The sequence below is a fragment of the Sminthopsis crassicaudata genome, chromosome 2 (assembly GCF_048593235.1).
Source record: "Sminthopsis crassicaudata isolate SCR6 chromosome 2, ASM4859323v1, whole genome shotgun sequence".
Lineage (NCBI taxonomy): Eukaryota > Metazoa > Chordata > Mammalia > Dasyuromorphia > Dasyuridae > Sminthopsis > Sminthopsis crassicaudata.
In genome coordinates this window covers 225,396,184-225,423,618 of record NC_133618.1, presented here as the reverse complement: position 1 = coordinate 225,423,618, position 27,435 = coordinate 225,396,184, and the positions used below count along the sequence as shown (strand labels likewise).

At 35.0% G+C, this 27,435-nt stretch overlaps 1 protein-coding gene across 1 annotated transcript in view; it reads right to left on the bottom strand.

Moving 5' to 3' along the window:
* RBKS (ribokinase) overlaps positions 1-27,435 on the bottom strand; it is a 135,492-nt gene that overhangs the window by 60,761 nt on the left and 47,296 nt on the right. The window contains 3 exon segments of the mRNA XM_074288296.1: positions 2,993-3,055; positions 5,576-5,639; positions 24,888-25,020. Coding sequence (XP_074144397.1) covers positions 2,993-3,055; positions 5,576-5,639; positions 24,888-25,020 — 260 coding nt within the window.

The following is a 27,435-nucleotide window of genomic DNA, read 5'->3' as shown; positions in this document are numbered from 1 at the left end:
GAAAGACATGAACAAGAATTACAAAGGAAGGATGAGAAGGGGTGGATAGACTGCAGTTTGAAATAGCAGAAGCAGAATCCACATCACTGAAATACTGAAATAAATATTTGGGTATAAAATACCAAAGCTTCAGAGTAACATTATGAGGCTAGTAAAGCAAATATCATTATTCCCTTTTTGCTGCTGCAATAACTGAGGTTCAGTATGAGTTAACTGAGTGGGTCTGGAGTCAAGTTCACATAGAGCTTTAATACCTGCTAACTGTGTGACCACTTCAGTTGTGTGAAGCTTCAATTTCCTTATCTATAAAATAGAAACAACAATGCCTGGAGTATGTATGTCACAGAGAACTTTATTATATGCAGTGTGCAAGTCTCCATGTTAAGTGATAAGAATACAATAATGAAAAATGACACATCCCTGTCTTTAAGGAACTTGTAATCTAATAAGGGGAGTATGACATATACCCCGATACCATTACTTAAGGCAGATGGTAAAACATATAAAGGAAAAGTCTAAACAAAGGGCCACTAAAAAATCCTGAGAAAAGGAGAGTTTACTTCTAGCTGGCACGATCAGGGAAAGCTTCATGCAGGAAATGATACCCAAATTTAGTCAAAAAATGGAGATATTTCAACAAGCAGAAGTGGGGATGGGGAAATGTGAGACAGGGTAAGCAAAAGCACAACAGGGCATAGTGAATGGCCAATCTGGATAGGGGGAGGTGTGAGATAAAACTAGAAAAGTGGGCAAGAGTCTAATTTTGGTGGGGATTATATTTAATTCATTAAACAGAGGAGAGCAGATGAAAATAAGTATGCCTATGGTGAATGTAATTTTGAAATGATACATAAAATATTGTTTTCTTTTCTTTTTGGGGGGGCAAGGGGTAAAAAAGGGAGTAATGATGGTAGGAAAAGAAGTTGTGGGTTAGGGCCTAACAGACCCAAGTGCAGAATCCACTGTTATTGTCAAACACAAAAGCAAATTTGCGTGATGTACATCATCAATGATCTCTGTATAGTCAATTTACGTGTATAAACAAATGAAGCACCAGTCATGGCAATTTTGTATTACAAAAAAGTCTATCATTTGAAATATGTTTACAAATATTTGATAGGCTGTGTCTGATACTGAAAGAAACCAATGCCAATGGCAATACTTAATACTATCACAACCCCAGAAATATCCCTATCTATGTGATCTCAGGGGAAAGAGAAATGGCCCATTTAGGGAGCTTGGACCCACTGTCATATGTTCAAGAACCTGCAAAGCAGATGCTTCTGAGGCCTGATCTTGGGGCTTCTCTGTAAAGATGAATACAGTAAATTACAGAGGCTATTCTTATTGCAAGCTGATCTGTCTATAAAAGATATAACCTAAAAATAACTTTGAACAAACTAACCAGTTACTTGACAAAGGCATGGTGCTAGCTGGAGAGGAGGATGAAGCATGGATCAGTGTTAAACCCTTCCGTACTATCAGGAAAATAACTCAAAATATATTTCCTCTCAGGTCATAGTGATACCCTGAGATGCAAAAGACACCATTATTATTATCTTAGAGTTAGGATAATCTCTGAGGTCCCTTCCACGACTTCCTTTTTATGACTATAGGAATATCCCATCTAGAGTCAAAAGTCTAACTTTGTTATTTGCTTCCTTGGGCAAACCATCTAATCTCTTCGGGCTTCAATTTCTTCAGTAAAATCTGTAATATATAAGCTGTTAATATGAGAGAGTTGGATCAGATCCTTTTAAAGGTCTCTAGTTCTTTAAATCTAGTCCTCTGAATCTGAAGCTATCACTAACACACAAAAAGAAGTATTAGACAAAGAAGTAGCTGTAGCTGGCGACCATAAATATTCAGAAGAAGTTTAAGGTGGATGATGATATATTTAAATGTTAGACTAATGGAAACTAATCTGCCTATTGTTATAATATCGAGAACTTTTAGTCAATCCTGGAATTTCTTGGCTTCCCAAATCCAAGCCATAACAGAAATCAAGAGCAAAAATTTAACTGAAGGAAATGTGAGAATAATTTTTCATACATGTAAGTTTATATAAGATATAGATGTAAACAGAGACATTTATAATTTGGGACTTAATGAATACAAAAGACAAGTTAAAAGCAAATAGTTCCTGCTCTGTATGCAACTGATATTAAAAAAACTATCCTGTGTCAAATTGTTTTCCTTGCACCTACTTTTATTTATCATATTCAATAAAATAGATTAACTACTTAACTACTTTTATAGGTAAATATGAATCTAGGCTTACATATAGAGTACAACTGGATATTAAAGAAAAAAAAATTGATCTATGATAACTCAGAGCAGCCAGCTGTTGCAGTGGATATAGGCCTGGAGTCAGGAAGACTTGAATTCAAATCCACTATCAGATACTTGCTACTTGTGTGACTCTGGGCAAGTCATTTAACCTTGTTTGCCTCAGTTTCCTCATCTGTAAAATGAGCTGGAGAAGGAAATGGCAAACCACTCCTGTATCTTTGCCAAGAAAACTCCAAATGAGGTCAAAAGAGTTAGACGTAATTGAAACAAATGAACAAAAACAAAATGATTCCCAAACTTCATAAATTATAATAGACATTATACCTGAATGAATAGTTTAGAACAGCAAATCAGTGGAAATATATGATTTGATAAAATTGTATCTTAGGTCTTTTCAAGAAATATCAGTGGCAGGATGAGAATATATATTTGGGGGGGGGGCAGCTAGGCAGCACAGTGGATAGAGCACCAGCCTTGAATTCAGGAGGACCCGAGTTCAAATCTGGTCTCAGACACTTAACACTTCCTAGTTGTGTGACCCTGGGCAAGTCACTTAACCCCAGCCTCGGGGGGGTGGGGGTGGGGGGGGCGAGGGGGGAAGAATATATATTTGGTTAGGATAAAAGTGATGCCCTCTTTTATAGTTTTGGAAGTAAAGTATTCTTTTATAAAAATGCTATTTAACACAAGAAATAACTACCTTCATTATTGACAATTATTGAAGCAGCTCCTGTAGAAGCATCTTTGGTCTGAAACATAAATTCTGAAAGAAAAGAAATATTACAAAGTAGTAGACAGAACACAAAATTTATAACATACTTGGACAAAGTTACAACAAAGAAATGAACAAATAATTCAAATCAAACATTTATTAATCACCTATTCTACATCAGACAATGACTGTGCTAAATACTTGGGCTATACATACAAAACCAAAACTTCCTCAAAGAAATTACTTTCAACTGAAAAGTATTAATATGTACCTACAAAGTAAAATAGAGAAAGCAAAGGATTTTAATGAATTCTTTCTCAACAGTGGCCATAAATTTCATAGCCTTTAGGGATAATGCAATGGCATTTCCCTTTTTAAAAAGTTTGTTTAAAAATTGAACAGTATAATCAATACAATTATATATACATAATGACAATTTACATCTAAATTAATTTCAATGAATAAAATATCATAAAACTATTTCAGTCACTGCATTGCTTTTGAGTCCCTCATCAAAAGGCTTCATTTTCTTCTCTTCATATGATTGTAGGTAGTGAATATAAAGATATATTCCTTTCCTTTACTTCTAATTTTTTTCCTTTGAATTATTTCATACAGGTTTTCCTAGATTTCTTTGTATTCATTGTATTCTTTGTGTTGCATTAAAGTACCATAATTTATTCAACCATTATCCTATTATTGGCTATTTAAGTTTTTCCTACTTTTAAAAATTGCCATGGAAATCTCTGCACAAATAGTTTTTTGTTTTTTTTATAGCACTTTCAGGGTTTATTCTCCAAAGTGATATAATTAGGCTAAAGACCATGATCATTTTTCTGCAGATTTTACTTAAATCCCACGTTACTCTCTAAAAGATTTTACAAGTTTTCAATTCTACCAGCAATGAAGTTATCTTTTTTCTAAAACCAGGTCAATTCTGAATTTTACTTTTCATCATTTTTTCCTATCTGATGGATTAATTGATATCTTAATATTGTTTTAATTCGTACCTTTTTTGTTATTAGTGAAATTAAGTATATTTCAAGCAATTATTATTATTATTATTATTTTAATTGCAAGGTTTTATTTTTTGGTCATTTACCTATTGTGGTCTGGGAGTTACCAGTGTGACTAACTTAATACTTCCTCATATAGAGGCAGCTAGGTGGTACAGTGGATAGAGCACCAGCCTTGAATTCAGGAGGACCCGAGTTCAAATCTGGTCTCAGACACTTAACACTTCCTAGCTGTGTGACCCTGGGCAAGTCACTTAACCCCAGCCTCAGGGGGGGGAAAAAAATAGTTCCTCATATATTTCAGTTGTTATTTTAAAAGTCATATTTGCTATAAAAATTTCCTAACCATGTTTCTTATATTCCTTTTAGTTCCTTCAAGTTCATTATATCCCTTTCTGTGCTTAAGGAAAATTTTAATTTTAATGTAATACAATATTATCTATCCTCAATAATTTTTTACACTTGTTGAATATTTAAAAAGGAACAATCATAATTCAGATATTTTACACAATTTTATTTCTTTTTTTTGTATTCTAATTTGTTCACTAATACTAATTTCTTGTTGTCTAGTATATTTATTCTATTCTATCAAACTGTTTCTCTTTTTTTGAGTCTAGCCTCATATTGTTTTGAGATGAACTACTTTGTAATATATATTATAAAGGGCATGTAAGGCCTCCTTCCCTTTTTCAGCTTTTCTCTCCTAAATTAATGTTTTTCTTTTATTTATTGAAAAGACTTGAAATTGGGTTTTATAATATTCCTACTACTAACTAAATGTATGGCTTTGGAAACATTGCTCCACCTGTATAGGCCAATTTTTTCCCCAATAAAATGAGGAAAATATACTAGATAAATTTTATATAATACACACATATGTGCATGCACACACATAAGCATGTACTTATTATATACATATTTACATGTGTGCATCTATGCGCTATATTTTCAGGTCTGGGCTTTTATGTTTATTGACCAGAGAACTCTCGATAAGGAAACCAACACCAACAATATAGATAGACATCACATTAAGAGTATATAATTTTAAAGAAAATTGACCTGCAATTTATACTCTTAGAGATATGCTTGGGCTTTAAGAAGTTAATTTGTCAAGGGTTGAAATATGTACTAGAGACTGGGTTAAAAGCCAGGACTTTCCCATTCCCAGGTTAGTTTTTGATCCTGTCTTCTGATTAATAGATAGCAAGCATCTGATAAATGTTAATTGAATGCACTTCTATGCACTAAGGTCTTTTCCAACTCTACCTTTTCTGAAAGTATCTAGTTATATCTGAAATGTCTTTTGCATCTGCATACTCCTATTTTCTCTACCATCTCACTTTGAAGCCAGGTTACTAATAAACAGTAATAACCTGTTTTTGTTTTACCTCTACTGGAAGAAATGATCATTAAACATCATTAAGTTACAGAAAGTACTGAGGGAGAAAAAAAAATTTGGCCAGTAGAGGATAATGCAACAATAAATCTTTCTTTTTTCCTCTCATAACAAGAACAAAGAAAAAGATCTTGTAAACTTTAAAAGATGAAATTTTACCTGTAGAAATACCATTTCGTTTTAAGTTTTCTATATAATCACTGCCAAAAGAATCTTTGCCAACCTGTACCAAAGAAATGATGAACATTAGAGCTTTTACATTTAGCAAAATGATATGATGGAGTTTTTAGAAAAATTAACATTTAAAAAGGGCATATCTGCACTATACTTTATAAACATGAACTAATTAATCCTCTTAATATAAGATGTTAGAACTTGATATTTTAGCCCAGAGAATTACACTATGAATTAATGTTCCAGTTGCTTCCTACCTAAAATGAAAAAACATTTCATGACTATCTGAAGTGCTGACACATGAAATATGGATTGGACTTAATCAACTTGGTCCAAAAGGATAAAATTGGATAGAAGTTATAGGGAAGCAAATTTTGGTCTAATAATTAGAACTACCCACTAATGGAAGAGGCTTGTAGTGATTTTCATCATTGGAGGTACTAAGAGGCCCGATGGACTACTTACCCAGAATATTGTGATATGATTAGAACTATATTTTAGAAAAAATTTTAGAAAAAATTACTTTGGCAGCTAAGTGAATGAAAGAGTAAAGTTGGGAGAGTTGTGATATAGGAGGACTAGTAGAAAGCTGCTAAAATAGTCCAGGGAAGAGGTAGTGAGGTTCAGAACTGTGGATGTATGAGTAAAGAGGGGGATCCATAGGAGAGATGCCGTGAAGGGGTGAAACTGGTAAGACTTGGCAATGGATTTGATACATGAGATAAGTGATAGGAATCCAAGGAGACTCTAAGGATGCAAGCCTGGGTGACTGGAAAGAGACTCTAAGGATGCAAGCCTGGGTGACTGGAAAGATGCTGGTATTTGCTGCAGAAATAGGGTAACTGGGAAGAATTTTGGGGAAAATAGAATTCTCTTTGGATATATTGAATTTGAATTATCTATAGGATACTCAGTTGCACCTGGAGTTTTGTAACTACAGGTCAGAGGAGGAACTCAAAATGGATATATACATCTTCAAATCATTTGCAAAGAGATGAAAATTGAACCCATGGAAGGTGATGAGATCATCATGTGAGATAGGATGGAGAAAAAAGAAAACAGGTCTAGGAGAAAACCTAAAGGATAACCAAGATTGGTTGGCATGACATGGATGAAGAACCATCAAAGCAGACTGAAAAGAAGCAAGTTGGATAGGCAAACCATGAGAGAAAACAAAAATCACATAAGAATGAGGGGCAATGTCCAACAGAACTCAAGGAGACTTAAAATTAAGAAAGGGCAGATAGGTAGATAGCGCAGTGGATGGAGCACCCGACGCTAAAATCAGGAGGGTCTAAGTTAAAATCCAGTCTCAGACATTTAATACTTAGCAGCTGTGTGACCCTGGGTAAGCCACTTAAGTCAATTGCCTCACCAAAAGAAAGAAAAAAAAGATTAAGAAAAGGCTACAAGATTTGTCAATCAAGACATCATTTATAACTTTGAATAAGACAATTAAAGCTGAATGATGAAGCTGAAAAACAGTTTGTAAAGTTTTAGAAGAGAGTATGGGGTAGCTAGATGGTGCAGTGGATAGAGCACCAGCCCTGAATTCAGGAGGACCCGAGTTCAAATCTGATCTCAGACAACACTTCCTAGCTGTGTGACCCTGGGCAAGTCACTTAACCCCAGCCTCAGGGATGAAAGGAGTAAAGAGAAATTTTCCCCCCAGTGAAGTGTGAGGCTGAGAGGAATAAAAGGAATGACCAAAGAGACAAAGTTTGAACAAGATGGCAGAAAAAAAAGGCATTAACTCACCTGAGCTCTCTCCCAAACACTCCTATATACCTTTAAAAGATGCCATAAAACAATTCTTGTAATAGAACTCACAAAAGGATGGGATGAAATAATTTTCCAGCGAAAGACAACTTAAGAAAGTCCCAGGAAAGGCCTGTCAAACTTGGGTAAGAGTAGAGCTCAAACTCAATCCCATGAGCACACCTTGGAAGCCACTGAATCAGCAGCAAGAGCAGCAGCAGCTGCTTCCAGAACTTTCAGTCCATAAATGGTAAAAGGGTACGGGTCAGAAGGAGATTATAGGAGTCTCTTTGCTAGTACCGGTGGCAGAAATCTTGTTGCTTTGCTCATATAGCAGATCCAGATTGCAGTCCTGGGAGTGTCACCAGCACACCAGAGCTTGAGGCCGAAATGGAGTAGGGAAAAGAGTGCCTGAAGACAGTCACAGACCAGAACACAGCTCTCTTTAGATTATACTTGGGAGAACTGAAAACTTACAGGTACCTAGAAGCATCTCTGAAAATAGCTACATAAAATCCCTGAAGCTTGGTTCAGTGTACCCTCCACTCTGGAATTATAGTTCCACTTTGAGTCAGAAGTCAAAAAAATAGGTTGAGAAAATAAGTAAGCAACAGAAAAAAATTCTGACCAGAATGTTATTATGGTAACAAGGAAGATCAAAACACACTCAGAAGATAACAAAACCAAAACTCCAACATCAAATCCTTCAAAAAAAGTTATAAATTGGCCTTAGGATATGAAAGACCTCAAAAAAGGATTTTAAAAATTTAAATAGTATTTTATTTTTCTAAATACGTGCAAAGATAGTTTTCAACATTCACCTTTTCAAAACCTTGTGTTTCAAATTTCTTTCCTTTTTCTCTTCTCCCCCTCTCCAAGATGCAAGCAATCAATCCAATCCAAATATGGGCAATTCTTTTAAATATATTTCCATGTGGGAAAAAACAACAACAACAACAACAACAAAAAACAAAAAACAGCAGATCAAAAGGGGAAAAAAACAACAAGAAAGGAAAAAACAACAACAACCAAGCAAACAACAAAAAAAGGTGAAAATACTATGTTTTAATCCACATGGAGTCTCCATAGTTGTCTCTCTGGATGTGGATGGCACTTTACATCACAAGTTTATTTGAATTGTCTCGAATAACCGCATTATTGGAAAAAGCCCAGTACATCACAGTTGACCATCACATAATCTTGTTGTTATTATGTTCAATGTTCTCTTGGCTTTACTTAGCACCAATTCATGTAAAACTTTCCAAGCTTTTATGAAATCAGTCTGCTTATCATTTCTTATAAAACAATAATATTCTATAACATTCATATACCATAACTTCAAAAAGGATTCTGAAAATCAAATGAGAGAAGCAGAAGAAAAATTGGGAAGAAAAAAGGGAGTGATGAAAGAAAATAATGAAAAACAAATAAACAGCTTGGTAAATTAGGAGATAGACACACACACACATACACACACACACACACACACCCCTCCCCCCAAATTAAATAATACTTTAAAAAACAGATTAGAACAAATGGCAAAAGTACAAAAAACAATGAGAAGAATGCCTTAAAAAGCAGAACTGGCCAAATGGAAAATGAGGCACAAAAATTGATTGAAGAAAAAACTCTTTAAAAAATAGAATTGGCCAGATGGAAAAGGAGCTACAAAAGCTCATTAAAGAAAATAATTCTTTAAAAATTAGAATTGAGCAAATGAAAGCTAATGACTTTATGAGAAATCAAGAAACAATAAAACAAAACCAAAAGAATGAAAAAAATATAAAATGTCTCATTGGAAAATTGACCTGGAAAATAGATTTGGGGAAGCAAATTTAAGAATCACTGGACTCTCTGAAAGCCATGATCATAAAAAAGACTTTAGATATCTTCTTTCAAGAAATTATCAAGAAAAACTGCCCAGATATTCTAGAACCATAGGGTAAAATAGAAATAGAAAGAATCCATTGATTACCATCTGAAAGAGATCTCAAAATGAAAACTTCCTAAAATATTGTAGCCAAATTTCAGTGCTCCCAGGTTAAGAAGAGAATATGACAACCAGCTATAAAGAAATGATTCATCACTCTAAACCAAGATAAGGTCAAAATGGCTTCCTGATTTAGACATAAAGAGTGATGCTATAAGCAAATTAGGAGAACAAGGGATAGTTTGCCTCTCAGATCTGTGGAGAAGGAAGAAATTTATGGCCAAATAAGAATTGGAGAACATTATGAAATTCAAAATAGATAATTTTAATTAGATTAAATTAAAAAGGTCTTGTACAACACAAATATGGTCAAAATTAAAGGGAAGCAGAAAACTGGGAAAAATTTTTTTACATCCAAGGTTCTGATAAAGGCCTCATTTCTAAAATATATAGAGAATCGACTCAAATTTATAAGAATACAAATCATTTGCCAATTGATAAATGGTCAAAGAATATGAAAAGACAATTTTCTGATGAAGAAATTAAAATCATTTCTAGTCATATGAAAAAATGCTCTCAATCACTATTGCTTAGAGAAATGCAAATTAAGATAATTCTGACTGAGGTATAACTATATTTCTGTTAGATTGGCTAAGGTGACATGAAAAGATAATGATACATGTTGGAGCAGATGTGGAAAAATTGAGACACTTATACATTGTTGGTGTGATGTAACCATTCTGGAAAGCAATTTGGAACTATGCTCAAAGGACTATTGAATTGCAGTTACCCTTTGATCTAGCAATGTCTCTATTGGGCCTGTATCCCAAAGAGATCATCCACATGTGCAAAAATGATAGTAGAAGCCCTCTTTGTAGTGGCAAGGAACTGGAAAATGAGTGGATACTCATCAATTGAAGAATAGTTAAACAAGTTATAGTATATGAATGTTATGGAATATTATTGTTCTATAAGAAATGATCAGCAGTATGATTTTAGAGAAGCTTGGAGAGACTTATGTGAACTGATGCTAAGTGAAATGAGCAGAACCAGGAGATCATCTACACGGCAACAGCAAGATGATACGATGATCAGTTCTGATGGATGTGGCCATTTTCAACAATGAGTTAATTTAGGGCAATTCCAATAGACTTGCGAGAGAGTTATCTGAATCCAGAAAGGTCTGTGGGGACTGAGTATGGATTATAACTAGTATTTTCACTTTTTTGGTTGTTGTTTGCTTGCTTTTTTCTCCTTTCTTTCCTTGTGCAGCATGATAACTGTGGAAATATGTGTAAAAGTGCTACACATGTTTAACATATATTGGATTGCTCGAAAACTTGGGGAGATGGTAAGGGGAAAGGAGGGATAAAAACCTGGGATACAGGGTTTTATAAGGTGAATGTTGAAAATAATCTTTGCCTGTATTTTGAAATTAAAAAGCTATCATTTAGAATAAATAAATTAGAAAAAATAAAAATATGTAAATTATGCCCAAACCCCCTCCCCAATAATTCAAGTACTGTGGAACCACAGTTTCTGGATTAAAGTTTATCAGTTTCTGCATTAAAGGATTAGAGGCTTTAGAATATGATATTCTAGAGGGCAAAGGATTTAGGATTACAATTAAGAATCACCTAAAAAAGTGAGTATAATCCTTCAGGAGAAAAAAAATGGATATTCAATGAAACAGAGGGCTTTCAAGAATTCTTGATGAAAAGACCAGAGCTGAATAGAAAAATATAACTTCCAAATACAAGACTCAAGAGAAGCATGAAAAGTCAACAGAAAAGGAAGATGAACAATGTTGGAGGAGATGTGGGAAAAACGAGCAATAATGCATTGTTGGTGAAGTTGTGAACTGATTCAACCACTCTATAAAACAATTTGAAACTAGCCTAAAGGACTATGGAACCATGAATATGAATGGCACCTGGAAGTGCCACTACTAGGTCTATATCCCGAAAAAGATAGAAAACAAAGGAAAAAGACCCATATTTCCAAAAATATTTATATCAGCTCATTTTGGGTGGCAAAGCCTTGGGAACTGAAGGAATGCTATCAATTGGGGAATAGCTGAACAATAGAAGATTTTGAGTTGAGAATGGAAAGAGAAGATAATATAACCAGTGCAGGGATAATGGCCAAGGGAAGAAATGAAGAACAGAGGGAACAGAGATCATGTTTTGGTTCAAGAATTGTGCTAGAGGTCATTAGGCATATAGAAAGATGGAGTGCTAAAAGATTATGATTAGATGATTTAAAATTCATAAATATGGAAGCAGAAGATTTGTGAGTGATGTGAAGATCAAGAGTATGGCCATCTCTATATGTAGCTAAGATGGAATGGAACAATAGCCCATGGAAATTGAATAAATCAAGATCAATTAGAATGTTATGGCACTTGAGGGGGTATGAATATGTATGCTGAAGTCCCATAGTATGAGACAAGAGATGAGAAGGAAAGACTGAGCCAGGCATTGAACTCACTGAGGGAAAAAAGAGAATGTCCTGGTGATGTATAGATAATAGCTTTCAAGACCTGGACTGGATGATAAATCTGGAGAGGGAATATCAAAGGAGAAGAGGTTGCTTATTGAAGGTGATTGAAGGAAAGCCTTTTATTGTCAATGGGAGTAGTGAATATTCCAACTCCCTCATCATAACCAGTGAGTAGGGATTATGAGACAAAAATGTAGCCAGTTCTATAAAGGGTAGTGAGGGAATTGTGTTATTAAGAGAGAGCCATGTCTTGGGAAGGGCTAGAAGATGTAAGAAAGAAAGAGGTTTAAGATGAAAAAAATTTGTTAGGGTAGAGTGGGAGAGGCTTTAGCTGAAGATGGGGAATGGGGCTTGTACCCTGGCAGCAGGAAGTTCACGATCATTGGAATGGGATAAATTTAAGGGAACAGGAATGTGCTAATCATTGGGAATATTAGTGATTCAAGTAAACTCCAGAAATGGGGAGTAACCTGCACAAATGAACATAAATTCTTGGTAGAGATGTTAGGGATCATGCTATCAGAAGCAATCACCACATGATTAACTTCAGTTCCAAGGGGATGGACACACACTTTAGCTTCTTGCTAAAAGGATATGAATCATCAGAGGCTCCTTGTTAGTCCTCTGGCCCTCATGGGGAAGGGATGTTTGCTACTGAGAATCTTTGGTTGAATATGTCCTTTAGCAAGAAGACTAGAACTTGTTTCTGAAAGACAGAATGTGATGTCAGTAAATCAGACAATATGCATTTAATAAGTCCTTATTATGTGCTAGGCACTTCCTAGAACTTCTTCTATACCTGGAACCTTCTTGTCCTAAAATGTAAAGGGCTGAAACTCTGAGTAGGTGCACTTGGACAACCGAGCACTTAAGGCTAATTACTTATTGAACAATACTCTATTAGAATATGCTTGGAAAATAGCCCATCCCACTATTCTGTGCTGGCTCAATTGTTTGGTGTATACAGAGAATTGTAGGAGGGATTAGAGGGTGAAGTAAGACAAGCCAGGGGGACTTTGGGGTAAAGGAAGTGAAGGGAAGGGGTGGAGATCCTGTGTCCATCCAATTCACTTCTACCCCTAAGGCCAAGAATAAAGACCAAGGACTTTTGCTTATCCTGACTCTGGCTGATTCTAAGGTATCCAGCGTGCTAACTCAGTCTTCACACTAAAATATCTTATTATTCCTTCACTCTGTTCACCCTGTAATTTCGCTCTGCAAGGTCTATACAACTCTGCCCCCCCCAACTCCTACTAGTGACTTCCTTCTGGAGCCCCCTATTTTGTGGACTCAGACCAACATGGACTTAAAAATCAGGCCCACATTGCACTTGCATTTGTATTTCTAGCACAAAGTCAATGCTTAACAAGTCCATCCATCCATCCATTCATCCATCTTTTCTCCTTTGTTCTTATACTAAGTATTGGAGAAAGGAAAAAATAACATTTCTAATCCTCAAGGATGTTATATTCTAATAGGAGATAGATGCATGTATAAGGTATAACTACACATATATAGGATATATACAGGGTACAATACGTAGAAGGTAATGTTAGAGATAAATCTTACTAGCTACTAGAGGGTGAGTAGGGATAGGATTAAGAAAAGGTCTCCTGTAGAAAGTACAATTTGGTATAAAAACCAAAAGCATGAATAAAGCTTTTTTATAAACAAGCAAAAATCCAAATGTCTGCCAGCAGTAGAGAGTATATCCAGTTAGGGTAATAAATAAGTAGTCTAGTATGACAGGTATATAGTCTGGGTACATGTGAGTTAAAAGATAGAAAGATAGGAAAGAGCCAAAATCCTCCATGGATTATGGCAAAAGTATTGCCAGAGACCAATAGTCCAATGGGCTTTGAGATATTCTGTAATTCTCCTTTGATATGTGCTTCTTCAGAAAATAATCCTTCGCCTCTTCTATGTCTTCTTAGAAATTTTAAAGATTCTTATTTTCATTCATTTCATATCGCCAAGATCCCAATAAGACTAGTTAATAGTCTCATTGTGCTTCAAGATTTGCAAAGCACTTTAAATATAGCATCTTGTTTGATACAGCAATGTGACATAGTTGCTATTATTTCCATTTTATAGAAGTTAAGTGACTTGCCCAAGATCACACAACCAATAAGTGTCTCAGGTAGGATCTGAATGTAGGTCTTTCTGATTCTCGGTACAGCATTCCACTATACCATACTGCCTCCCAAATCCTATTAATATTGTTAACTTAATGGAGGGGAGGGGAAAAGCTGGCTGCTGGGGAATCCTCTTATAGTAGAAATATCTCAGCCAAAGAGGAGTTATCTTTAGCAAGTTGGCTTGATTCCAATGCTAGGTAGGTATTGAATTATCCTATTTCTTACTTCTGTGAGTCATATCACAAAACTTCTTTTAAATTCCTTTTAATGTTTTTCCTTTGAGAAAAATCAAGTGTCGCACAGTTGGGTGTATCCTAGTATAGGGCATTATAAATAACTAGAACAATATTGTTTATTTCTTTTTTTTTTTTTTTTTTGCTGCAGCAATCAATATTGCTTATTTCTAGAGCCTATTAAAATCACATTGTAACTATCTCTTTATAAACTAACATTTTTATATTGATGAAATTATTAAAATAAAGATCAAAAGTAAATCTAAATATAAAATATAAAAATTAGTAATAATAATTGGAGGTAGATTTTATAGGGAGGTATTTCCAAAAGGGCAATAAATAGTTTAAAGGTCATTACATCATTCAAATAAGTGAGTAACTATTGTATTAAAACACTTGTGCTAAATTGTGGAGAATACAAAGATTACTAAAATATGTTATGTTCTCAAGAAACACAATCTTATCATTACAAAGGACAGTAGAAGTATACATGCTGAGGCATTTTATTTTTGTTTAATTATATTTTAATTTATATTTTATATTTAAATTACATTTATGAGTATATTTTATTTTACAAGCTGAATACATTTTAAATAAAATTTTAAAAGATGAACATAACTGTATCTTAGTTATCATTAGTGAATGAAATGAACCCAATATGTATGCCCTCTTACGCTTTGTGATTCTTTTCTGTTTCTATAAATTTTATATAAAGATTTACCCCATGGGCTTAAGGACTTTCTCTAGTTCTTTTAGTATTTCATTGTTTCTAAAGGAGTTGTACTAGGCTTGTACTAGGCTTGATCAAATCATCTCCTTTTGGAGAGCATGTCTGAATCAATTTTCACAGTGTAGTCTTAAAATAATTCAGTGTGAGTCCTGATTGAAAATGTCTCCTTTTTCAGATATAATTTAAATAGAATAAATACTGAGTTAGAAATTTATTATTTTCCTTTATGTTTTTCCAACCATGACTCTCCAATATACATTATTGTTTCTGGATTTAGATTAAAGAGATAATTGAGAGAAGGTAAAACCTCTTAATGAATGAATGAATCAAATATTTTAAAAACACATTATAAACAAAGGTTCTTCACATAGGGATACAAAAAAACACAGTTCTTCTTTCCAGGGGCTCTCATTTAAATGGGAGAAACAACAAACACATAAAGAATGTGTTAGCTGAAAGTCAGATGGAAGATTCTTTATGGTGCTTAGCAAGGGCAGATGGTGACTCCTCTTATTACCACTGACAAATGATCAGTTTCTGAGGCAGAACCATTGATATGATTAAGCTCTTAGGTGACAGGAACTTACTTTTCTTTAACAGATGTAGCTGTGGTCACTGCCAAGCTCCAGCTCTACCCAGGTTGTTTCCCAAGATGATGGCTATAGATGTTAAGTTGGAAGCATTGTCATTCCCCAAGTTTTTGGGTTCGGGCTCCTTGACTGTCTCTGTCTAGGTCATAGGGGACATGGTGGTGACCTCACTTGCCTGGTACATGCTGCCTCTTGTCTCTCCTCCAAAGGTATTCTGTCAGGCTGGTTTCCCTGTTCTGTGGCTGTTGCTTGGGAGAGTTACTTCTCCCAAGCAGAACTGGAGGTCTAGAGGAGGGGGATGAATGTTCTCACTCTCAGGATCCTATGCAGTTGGTTTGCAATTATTTCTGGTGCTGATGGGAAGGTTGCCCCTCCCCCCCTTTTAACCAACAATTACAGCCTTCAATGATAGCTGCAAGTATAGATTAGAATTAGGTGTAGTGAGTTAGGGGCCCTGCTATTCTCCAGATTCTTGGGCTCAGCATCCTAGGCTGTTTCCCTCAAGCTCTAAGAGTCTTGTTAGTTAAATGGTCTGAACTGCCTGGCACATGCTACCTCTTGTCCTTCAGGGATTCATATGTACAAAGTTATTTGTAGCAGTTCTTTTTATGGAGTTAAAGAATTGGAAACGAATAGGGTGTCCATCAACTGGCACTGGCTGAACAAATTATGATATATGAATACAATGGAATACTATTGTGCCATAAGATAAAATGAAAGGTCTGAGAAACTTGAGAAGATTGTATGAACTGAAATAGTAGGAAGGGATCACATCCAAGAGAACAATTTTTACAGTAACATCATCACTGTAAAGATAAGCAATTCTGAAAGACTTAAGCCTAGACATAATTCTAGAGGACTGATGTTACCACCTCCTGACAGAGAGGTAATGGATTCTGGGTGCAAATATTTTTTGGACATGGCCAGAGTGAGAATTTACTTTGACTAAGCATATTTGTTATAAGCTTCTTTCCCTTCAGCCCTTGCCTATGGGAGAGGGAGGGGAGAAAAAAATATGTAAAAAAGGTGCCCTTAGAAGTCATATGCTTTCATTTCATAGATGAGGAAATTGAGGTCAAGAGAAATTTAAGTGATTTGCCCAACGTCACAGAGATGCATAACTGGGCTTTGAATGTAGATCCTTTGACACCAGATTGAGGTTCTATGTTCTACTTTGCCACGTTGGTACAAAGGCAACTTCTCTATCTTGGAGTTAGCTGCCTCTGCTTGTGCTGTTTCCTAGGAGACCAAGATTCAAACCTTAATAGGTGTGTGATCCTCTGTAAGCCACAAAGGCAATCAATCACATACTCTGTGTTTCTGTATTAGTAAAATAAAGGGGTTTGACTTAATGGTCTCTAAGGTCCTTTTTAATTTTAAATCCGAAATCTTATGAAATAACAAATGAGAATTACCCATTTTCAAATATTTTTTTCAGGCAAATGGAGACATGTTAGATATTGAAATATGCTTTAGTATGCTTTGAAATGATTTCCTCTTTCTCCCTCCATGTTACTTTGATTTATGGCCAAAGAACATGTGAGGAGGAGAGGAGTAACTCAAAACAAATTTGGCTAGGTCTTGAAGGATGCCCACGCAATCTCTTCATCCTGGGGATATTCACTTTATTTTTCTTAACATCTGTAGAGATTTTCATCTTAAAATATCATTTGTAACTATCACCAGACCATTCTGGCCTATAATTTGGTTATACATGGACCACACAGCACCAAACTTCTACAAGTATTTCATTACATTCCACTTAAGATGTATCATTACAAAAATACTGATGTAATTTATGCTTCTTATTCCTATTCATAATTTCTTAACATATATTTTCCCTTAGCTCAATGTTGGTGATTTTTTTCATGTGCCACCAAATGGACTTACATCATCACAGCTGGAATTCTGGCTCACTACAGAGGAGTTTGGTTTATAGAAGGAAATTAATGATGCCAAGGAAAGAGAAGTTTCATATCAGTTTATCTTGCACTTCATCTGTTCATTTCTATAATGAATAATTCTATGATGTCCAATTTCCTTTGGAAATTTTTTATTTTTTATGTTACTACAAAGCAAATTTAACCATTTTGGTTATTAAAAAGAAATGGCTTTTACCCCTGTTAGGCCTATATCCCAAAGACATTAAAAAAAAGAGAAAGGGACCTGTATTTGTTTAAAAAAATGTATAGCAGCTCTTTTTGTAGTGGTTAAGAATTAGAAATCAGAGGGATACCCATCATATGGAAAATGGCTAAACAAGCTGTGGTATATGATTGTAATGGAATATTAGTTTGCTTTAAGAAATGACAAGCAGGAGGATTTCAGAAAAACCTGGAAACTCACATTAACTAATGCACATTGAAGTAAATAGAACCAAGAGAACACTGTACACAATAATAACAATATTGTTTAACAAAGAACAGGGAATGACATTCTCAGCAACACAAGTATTTAAGACAATCCCAAAGGATTAATGATGAAACATAGTATTGACTTCAAGAGAAAGAATTGATATTGATTGAAGACAGACTGAAGCATGCTATTTTTCACTTTCTTTCACTTTTTTCCTTTTTATTCACCAAGTATCTTATACATAATGACTAATATGGAAATGTTTTACATAACTGCACATGTACAACCTACATCTGATTGCTTACATCTTGGGGGGAAGGAAAACAGTAAGAAGGAAGGTTAGAATTTGCAACTCAAAACTTCAAATAAAAATGTTAAAAAAATTGGAGGAAAAATGGCTTTTGCATAAGAGAAAATATTGTCATTTCACATAACAACAACAGCTTTATCAGCTTTTGGGAGCAGTTAGATAACACAATGGACAGGGTGCTTGGGTCTGAAGTCAGGAAGATTACGTGAATTCTAACTGGCCTCAGACATTTACTAGCTGTGTGACCCTGGGCAAGTCACTTAATCCTGCTTGCCTCAGTTTCCTCATCTATAAAATGAGATGGAAAAGGAAATGACACACTATTCTAATATCTTTGCCAAGAAAATCCCAAATGGAATCATATAGAATTGAACAAGACTGAAGTGATTAGACAACAATCATAACAACAACAAATCAGTGTGGGTAAGAAAATGCTGAAAGACTATGAAAGACTTTCCAGACCTATAAAGAAATATAGATTTTTTTTGTCTTTTTGAGAAACCTTAACATTTTACTATATTATTGAGACTAAATAAATCAGTGCTTTGGATTGTCAAGTCCAGGTTAACCTGTCTAGTTTTAGGAGAAACTATATTATGTTATCTCTCATCAAGGCCAGCAGAGCTTGAATTCTATTACAAGAGCACAGAAATAGATGCATAAACCAAAAAAAGAACAGGTGATGTGATTTCATAAATTCCATGACTGTGGTTTATAAATAAAAATTTAAAATCACTTTTCAATGGCTATGACATTCATTCATGCTCTCAACAAAAACATGTTAATTGCTAATAATATACTGTGCTAAGAAGTTGAAGGAACAAAGATAAATAAGACTTGGTACCTGCCCACAATCACTGAATTCTTATTTGATCTCCCCACATGTTGGCGCCTTCTTCCATCTTAAATATTCCTAGAGTGACCAAGTGATCAATTTTCTTCTTTTTCCCCCACTAGCTCTCCACCTTGTATCATGTTTACCTATTATGTATATACTATATGGCCTGCATATAGAAAGCTTCTTTAGGATAGGAACTGTATTTTTCTTTGTACTTGTATCCCTAACACCTAGAACATAGCAGGCACTTTAATAAATGTGAGTTGAAATACTACTTTGCTTTTTTTGTGTTGTTATCTTTTAGATCTAGAGGTAGTAAATAGCATCCTGGGGCTGGAGAAGAAAGACTACTCATTAGATGTGTGACACTGGGCTAGTCACTTAACTTCTGTTTCTTTAGTTTCTTTATCTGTAAAATTAGGTACATACCTCTTGGGTCAGGGTTGTTGTGATGATAAAATGAAATAAAATTTATAAAGCATTCAGCACAGTACTTAGCACACTGTAAGGCAATACATAAATGATGACCACTGGCTATCACAGATATTTAGTATGATACTTGACTATTATTAATATCTAGTATAATATATGACTTTATATAGAGAAAGTGCTAACAATCTTGCTACATCTTAAGTAGTTAATAAAATAAGCTATCAGATTTATTGACTGTTCAATTCCTTTAAAATTTCAGAAATCTTCAATGGTTTTCTTATGGCCTATAAACATATTTTAATTTGCATTCAAGGTTCTGCATACTTTAAACCTTGCCTCTGAAATCTAGCCATGCTGTTTTTCTTTGCCTCTTGTAAACACCTTTAAAATTCTTGCCATTACTCATGCCACTTACTTTTTTCCTTCAGTCCTATCTAAACCCTGCTTTAATGCTCACTTTAAACTTCACCTCTACTGTGGAGCCTTCTCAGATCATTCTAACCCCCAGTGATCTCTTCCTCCTCTTAATCCACTTATTGACACATCATACACAAATCTGTACTGTCAATTAGCTTTTTGTATTAATATGTCTTATCTTCTTAAGTAGGTTGTAAACTCCTTCTCATATTTCATTACACCTAAAAGTTAACTATATATCCAGGCCAATAAAAATTTGTTGATTGATTCAATGATAAACAATTCATCTTAAAAACATATTCTAAGAAATCCTTGTAAAATGAAGTTTTCTTCATTTGAATTTTTCATATTATATGTGTTTGACCAAGCAGAGAGATGTGAGTTCTATTATATTAATCACAGATTAATAAAGCTATACTTCAGTAATAGGTAAAATGATAATTGCATAGCCTGTAAATCACTGAAAGAATCCTGTGGAGAGAAAAGTGCTGTATAAATAGGGAATTGAAGGCTGACAGTTCAAAGAAGTTTCAGTAAAATCTGTGGTGTACTAAACTTGTTTTTTCCATATTTTCGCTAAGAAAAAAAATCAATCAAGCCTTATTTCCATTAAAGATGGTTAAATTCCCCTTTAAAAATATCCCAAGGTATAAATGAACCTTTAGATTTCAGTAAAGTTGACGGCAACAACCCTTTTACCTTTCGTAAAAATTATGTTCTTATGGTTCATTTTTCAAATTGTTTCAGAAAAGTGGAAAGAAATGTAAATAAAAAGTTCTGTTTATTTTTTGTTTTCAGGATAGTCTGTAAATGTTTATTCATGCCAAAAAAAAAAAAAAGTTTATCTCCCATCATAGCAGATGGAAATAATTTAAAGATGAGTGGAAATATCAGGCACTTGGCTAAGTATTTTACCTACTTTGTATGTACTTTGTAAGTTTTTACATACTTTGTTTCTGAAGTTAAATGTATACAAATACAATCAATACATTTTGTTCAATTATCACCTCCATGAAATTGAATGCCAGATCTATAAATCTAGTCTTAATCTCTCTCCTGACTGAACCCCACTCTGTCAAGTAACTGCCTGCTGATAATTCTAAATGGACATTACAAACATCTTAAGCCCATGCTGTACAAAATTCATTATCTTTTCCCTAAAACCCACACACCCGTCTTGGGAATTTCTATATCAGATACTAATCAACTCAATCCTCAATCAATCAATGAACATGTATTTATTAAATTTGTCATGTCAGGCATTGTGCTAAGCACTAAAGACACAAAGAGAGAAGCTAAACAGTCTCTCTTTCCCAAGGAGCTCACATATATAGAAAGATACATATAGAGCAAATAGTACAGAAAAAGCTTTAGAAGTTGAAGAGATAAGGAAAAGCCATTTGTAAAAGGTGATATTTGAACCAAATCTTGCAGGAAACAAGACAAAGGTGAGGGGTGGAGTGCTCCTAGCACAGGGAAAAACTAGTAGAGAAGCATGGCAATGGGAAATGTGCTGTGTGTGAAGATCAGCAAGCTGGTTGGACATTACTCTAAGTATAGTTGGATTGTAAAATGTGTGAAAGGGAGTAAAATGTATAAAGCCAGAAATGCTGCAGGGGGCCAGTTTGTGAAGAGCTTTAGATGCCAAACAAAGCGCTTTGAATCTAATCTTGGAGGTAAAAAAGAACCACTGGAGTTAACAGAGGAGGGTGTGTGTGTGTGAGATATATACAGAGGAGGGTGTGTGTGTGTGAGATATATACAGAGGAGGGTGTGTGTGTGTGTGTGAGACATATATTTTGGGAAAGGCACTTTGGCAACTTAGTGGAGTGCGGATTGGAGTAGGGAAAGACCTGGTGCAGAGAGACCAATTAGAAAGCTATTATAATAGTTCAACAAGGTGCTGGACCTGAAGTAGGATGACAGAGTAGAGAATAATGTGAGGAGAGAGAAGAGGGCTTGTATAAGAGGTATTGTAAAGGTAAGAACAAGATCGGTAATTATTTGGATGTGGGTAATGTGTGAAAATAAGAAATTAAGGATGATACTGAAGTGCCATCTTGGGTAACTGGAAGGATGATGGTGCTTTCCATAGAAAAGCAGGTTTATCGGGGGGGGGGGGGAATAAAATGAGTTCCAATTTGGACATAGTGAGTTTGAAATAATTATGAAATGTCCAATAGCAAATTGGTAATATGGAACTGTAGCTCAGAAGAGATATACAGACTTGGGAATCATTTGCAGAGAGATCATAACTGAATCAATGAAAGTTGTCAAAACTATGAAGAGAAAGAAGATGGAACATACCTTTGGAAATCCAGAGTTAGTATGTGTGACATGGATGAAAACCCAGCAAAGGAGATGAAGGAACAATCAAATAGATAAATAAGCAGAGAACCAAGAAAGAACAGGTCATAGAAATCTAGAAAGGAGACAGAATCCAGGTAAAAAAGATAGTAAACAGCATCAAATATAACAGAGAGATGTCAGAAGAACAAAGACTGAGAAAAAGCCTTTAGGTTTGCCAATTAAGAAATCTTTGGTGATTTTGACCATGACAGTTTCATGTAGATGTTGAGGTCAGACTGCAGAAAGTTAGGAGGGGAGAGGAAGCAGAGGCATCTGGTTTAAATGGTTTTCATAAGAGGGCAGCTAGGAGTTGCAATGCATAAAGTGCCCCACTTAAAGTTAGGAAGAATTCACAGTTCAAATTTGACCTCAGATATTTACTAGCTGTGTGACCTTAGACAAGTCATTTTGTATGCTTGCCTCAGCTTCCTCATCTGTAAAATGATCTGGAGAAGGAAATGGCAAATCACTCCAGTATCATTGCCAAGAAAATCCCAAATGAGGTCATGAAGAGTCAGACACAATTGAAAAATGGCTTAACAAGGGATTTAGTTAAGAAGGAGAGTAATGGATAGAGGGGCAATATTTAGTAGGAATAAAAGTTTCAAATGAGTGTTTTCTAAGGATGGATTTCATAGGTGGATTTGTAGACTATAGGGAAGGAGCTAGTAGAGAGAGGGAATGATGAAAGGACAGTCTATTGGAAAAGACAAAGAAGAGAAGGAATCAAAAGTGCACATAAAGAATCTGGCAAGGAGAAGGGTCACCCCTTCATCACAAACATAAATGAAGAAGGAAACAGTGGGGAATGGTATCAGAATTGTGTGAGATAAAGAGAGAAGAGGGAATTCTTGGCAAATGGTTTTAACTTTTTTCAGGGAAATGTCAAAGTGTTGAGAGAGTATGGGAATCTTGAGAGAAGACAAGATTTAGAAGAGCTGTTATGGAAAATGTGATTGAAAACTGATTAAGTTTTAGATTAGGTTCAAGTCATGCTGCCTGAAGGCCTAGTTAAGATCAGTAGTGGACTCAATCAGAAAGGTTTTATGACTTCTTTCACTTCAAGTAAGTAGAATATGAAGAAGAGTGATAAAGAGAGATGATGGGAGTGATCCAGGTTGGAATCAGGCAAAATGTGATCAACCTTCTCATAATTCCTTATTAGTCATCTTTAACTTTTTGTTCTCCGACATTATCTCCTCTTTCCCCCAAATCTGAACATAGTCAAAAAAACATTTATTGTGAGCTATGTACCAGGCACTCTGCTAAACACTTGAAACACAAAGTCAGGTAAAAACAACCTCTGCACTTGAGTTCACAATTCTAAGGAGGAGAGAGAACATGGCAACAATGATGTACAAAAAAAGATAACTACAAGGTAAAAAGGAAATAATCCACAGAGAGACGGCAATAGAATTAACAGAGATAGGAAGTGGCTTTTTATATAAGGTGGGATTTAATAATAGCTTTTGTCTACTAAAAGCAAATTGGCCCAATGGGTCAATGCTGGGCTTTGAATTAGAAAGATTTGAGTTCAAATTCTGTCTCAGACACCTATTAGTTCATGATCTTTAGCAAGTAACTTAAACTCTGTTTACCTTAGCAAACATGGGGATAAATAATAGTATGTTCTATGGTTGTTGTGAGAATCAAATAAGATATTCGTAAAATGCTTAAAATAGTATGTCCCCCATAGTAGGCACTACATAAATGAAGGCATATATTACTATTATACCTTATGTATGACTTTTGAATATGTTCTTATGTCTTTATTCATATGGCTTCTATGCCACTTCAAAATCTCAACACTTCTAATTTGGAGTCCACAACAGCCTCCCAAGTTGATCCTCTCTTGCTAATCTCTTTCTTCCCCAATCCATAGAGGATCCAGTAGTTTTCCTAATCCCTCTTGGATCAAATTGAAACTCTATTTGACATTTAAAAGCTCAGCACAATCTGGCTCCAAACTATCTTTTCAGATTTATTACATATTATCTATGTCTTAAGCTCTTGCCCAGGCTTTCCCCTATAATAGGAAACCTCCTACATGAGATCATTTTTAGTTACCCCAGTTTCTAGTGCTTTCCCTCCAAAAATAATTACTATTTACTTAGTATCTCCTTTCTATTTACTTATTTCTATAGATGATGTAACTGCCATAATATGTAAGTTTCTTAGGGGTAGCGACTATTTGATTTCAGTACCTAACACGGTGATTATTATACATCAAGAAATCATGTGGAACAGTGAAAAGAAGGCTGGATTATGTGTCAGATGATACCACATGTCTTTCTCTTCCTAACTAGCTGATTGATGTTGGGTATGTCATTTCATTTGTCTGAAGGTAATTTTCCTTATTTTTAAGTTGAAGGGAAAGTGAAGGATGAGATAAGGTTCTTTCTGGCTCTAAATTAGGATCCTAGATGCTTAAAAAATAATTGTTGATTGATTGTAATTTAGAGGCTGGAATGGAAATCCACAGGAATTCTACCAATGTTTGTCATACTCAGTTCAAGTCCTGGTCCTGAGATTAGTAAGATAGTATAATATATCTTGCATAATTTGTACTTGCCACAAAACCCAGTGATAATAAAACCAATGAAGGGCTTTGAAAGATAATTATTTCTCCTATCTGAAGTTTCAGGAAGTTTTTATTTGATTTTTAAAAGAATCAGAACTCTTGGCCCATATAAATCTATTCTCTCTTATGCTTACCTTGCACACTATGGAAGTCTTGGCTCCAAGCCGGGCTGCTTGCACACACTGGTTGGCACCTTTTCCTCCAAAGCCAATAAAAAACTTATGTCCATGGATGGTTTCTCCAGTTTTGGGCAGACGTGATGTAAGGCTAATATAATCAAGGAAGAAAAAAACAACAGATTGGGCATGAATAACAGAGATGGCAATTAAATTGTTCAGAAGAGAAAAATAAACCTTAAAGTGCTATATTCAGTTATTATTATGCTTTATTGAGCCTTTTCAGATTAACCCAGATCAGTGTTGATTTTTTTTTCTCTTTGATTTTTAAATAAAGCACTTTTACCTATTAGAGCTATGTGGCGTGTTATATGGGGCTCCCAGATGTCTGTTCTGCTCTTGCATCTCTTATCTTTTACCAAAGGTTTGCCTTCATTTCTTCATTTTGCTTTACTGTAAGAAATTCTACTAATTTGAGACTTTTTCAAGTTATTAGTGATAATGACATTCCAGAGAATTAAGGGGCTCTCCTCATTCATATCTCAGTGTAAATAAAGGCAATATAATTTCCTCCTAGTTCACATCAGACACAATTACAAGAAATTGGGAGTAGGAGCAGGAAACATAACTAATTTTGAAGCATGGGAAGATCTGGAGGAGGGATGAGGGAAAAGAGTAAAAGAAGGGTGAGGATAGAGACTATTAGCTAGTAGAGAATACAAAAGGATGCTAAGTACCATAGGAGAGAGGGAAAAGCTCAAAACTCACCTATTTTAATTTGTGTCTTAGGCAGGGTCTTCTTTTCAAGAATACTTTAATATTTAATCATATGCTATTACATTCTATAACTATTTCTTTAATCTTTCAAGCAGGATATAAATCCTCTTTGAAAGCAGAGAGTAGTCAATAAATGTATTGTTGACTGAACATCTTCAGCTGCTTTGTTTTTCCCTCAAAGACTAGGACAATGCTCAATGTACACTGAACACTTTATAAATAGTTGTTTGAATGACTAGCCTTTCTGTTTCTACTTTATGCTGCCCTACCGAAGTCTGCTCTCACTAGTAGGCAAATACAGTATTCTCCTTGCCAATCAAGGGCTTTCATCAAGTTCTACTGTTTTTCACCAAAATTAGCCTCTTTACATCTCATTTCCTCAGGGGTAGATACTTTCTGGGGTGACAAATATAACATCTAAAAGAGACTGCAGAACCAGAGAATCCAGAGGGCACTGTATACTGACCATCTAGTTCAAGGTACACTTGGAGAGGGATTCTTCCTTACAATATTAATGAACAGTGGTTAAGATGTTCCCTCTTGATGACCTCAACTAACAGGGCACACTAAGTAGCTGTCAAACATTTAGACCATTCTAATTCTATTTGTCTTTTTGCAGTACCTACCAAAAAAGCCAAATGTTTGATGGCAGTTCTTATATCCTCACAAATCACTTCTTTTCACTATATACCTTTGGCTCCTGCAAGAGATGCTTATACAGCATGGTCTCCAAGTTCTCAATATCCCTTCTAAACGATAGTGCCAAGAGGTGAACATAATATTCCAGTTTATATGGAATGATCAAAGAGGGATCCAGTAGGAATATATAACCTGTGGAAAGGTTATGGTGCAGTGGACACAATACTAGATTTGGAGTAAAGGGATACAGGTTTATTTTTTGGGTCAATAATCAAATGCTTGTGTAATCACTTAACTATGGAGGAGAGGGTTTCAGTCTTAAAATAATAAGGTGGCTGGAGTATCAGAAAAGTTTTAACATGAGTCCATTAACTTTTAAAAAAATGTTTTGATATATTTCAGTATAATTGGTTTCCTTTTTATTCTATACATTTATGTAATCTATGCATTCTTCTGAGGAGTCAATAGGTTTTACAAGAATGCCCAAAAGCTCCATGAGATAGAATTAAAATCCTTTGGACCAGCATGCAAATCTTTGATTTAATGACTTTCCTTATTTGGGGATATTATGCTTCCATTAATTCAGCCCAGGATTATGTGAGCTTCTTTCTTTGTCACATCATACTGTTGATCAAATGACCTTGCAATTTATTAAAATCCTTATTTCATGCGAGCTCTTGTCCAGCCTGCTTTCTATACTTGTGCAATTAATTTGAGTAAACCTAAGCCTTGCACTTTTATTTATTTCTATTAATCTCCCTTTTCTCAGGCTAATAGCTCTATTTGTACCTTAATTCCATTTCTTTTCATCACATTTGCCAGCTTGCCCTACTGATCATCCTATAGCTATTAGATTTATCTACTGGCATAAATATTTGCATAGAATTCCTCATTCTTATAGTGCACATATATGCATATAACACATGCTCATAGATATCCCTTCTCTCAAACTCATTCTATGTAATTTTTCCCTTTTATTGCTAAATTCTCAAGCGGGAAGTATACTTTATAATCCCTGTCTCAGTATATTCACTTTCCCCAATTGCTTCATCTCTTTTATTTTGGTTTCCGATTCTAGCACTGTTAAAAGTGCCCTTTCATAAGTTACCAGTGATGTCTTTTTAAAAATTGTTGTGTCTTTGGTTGCTAC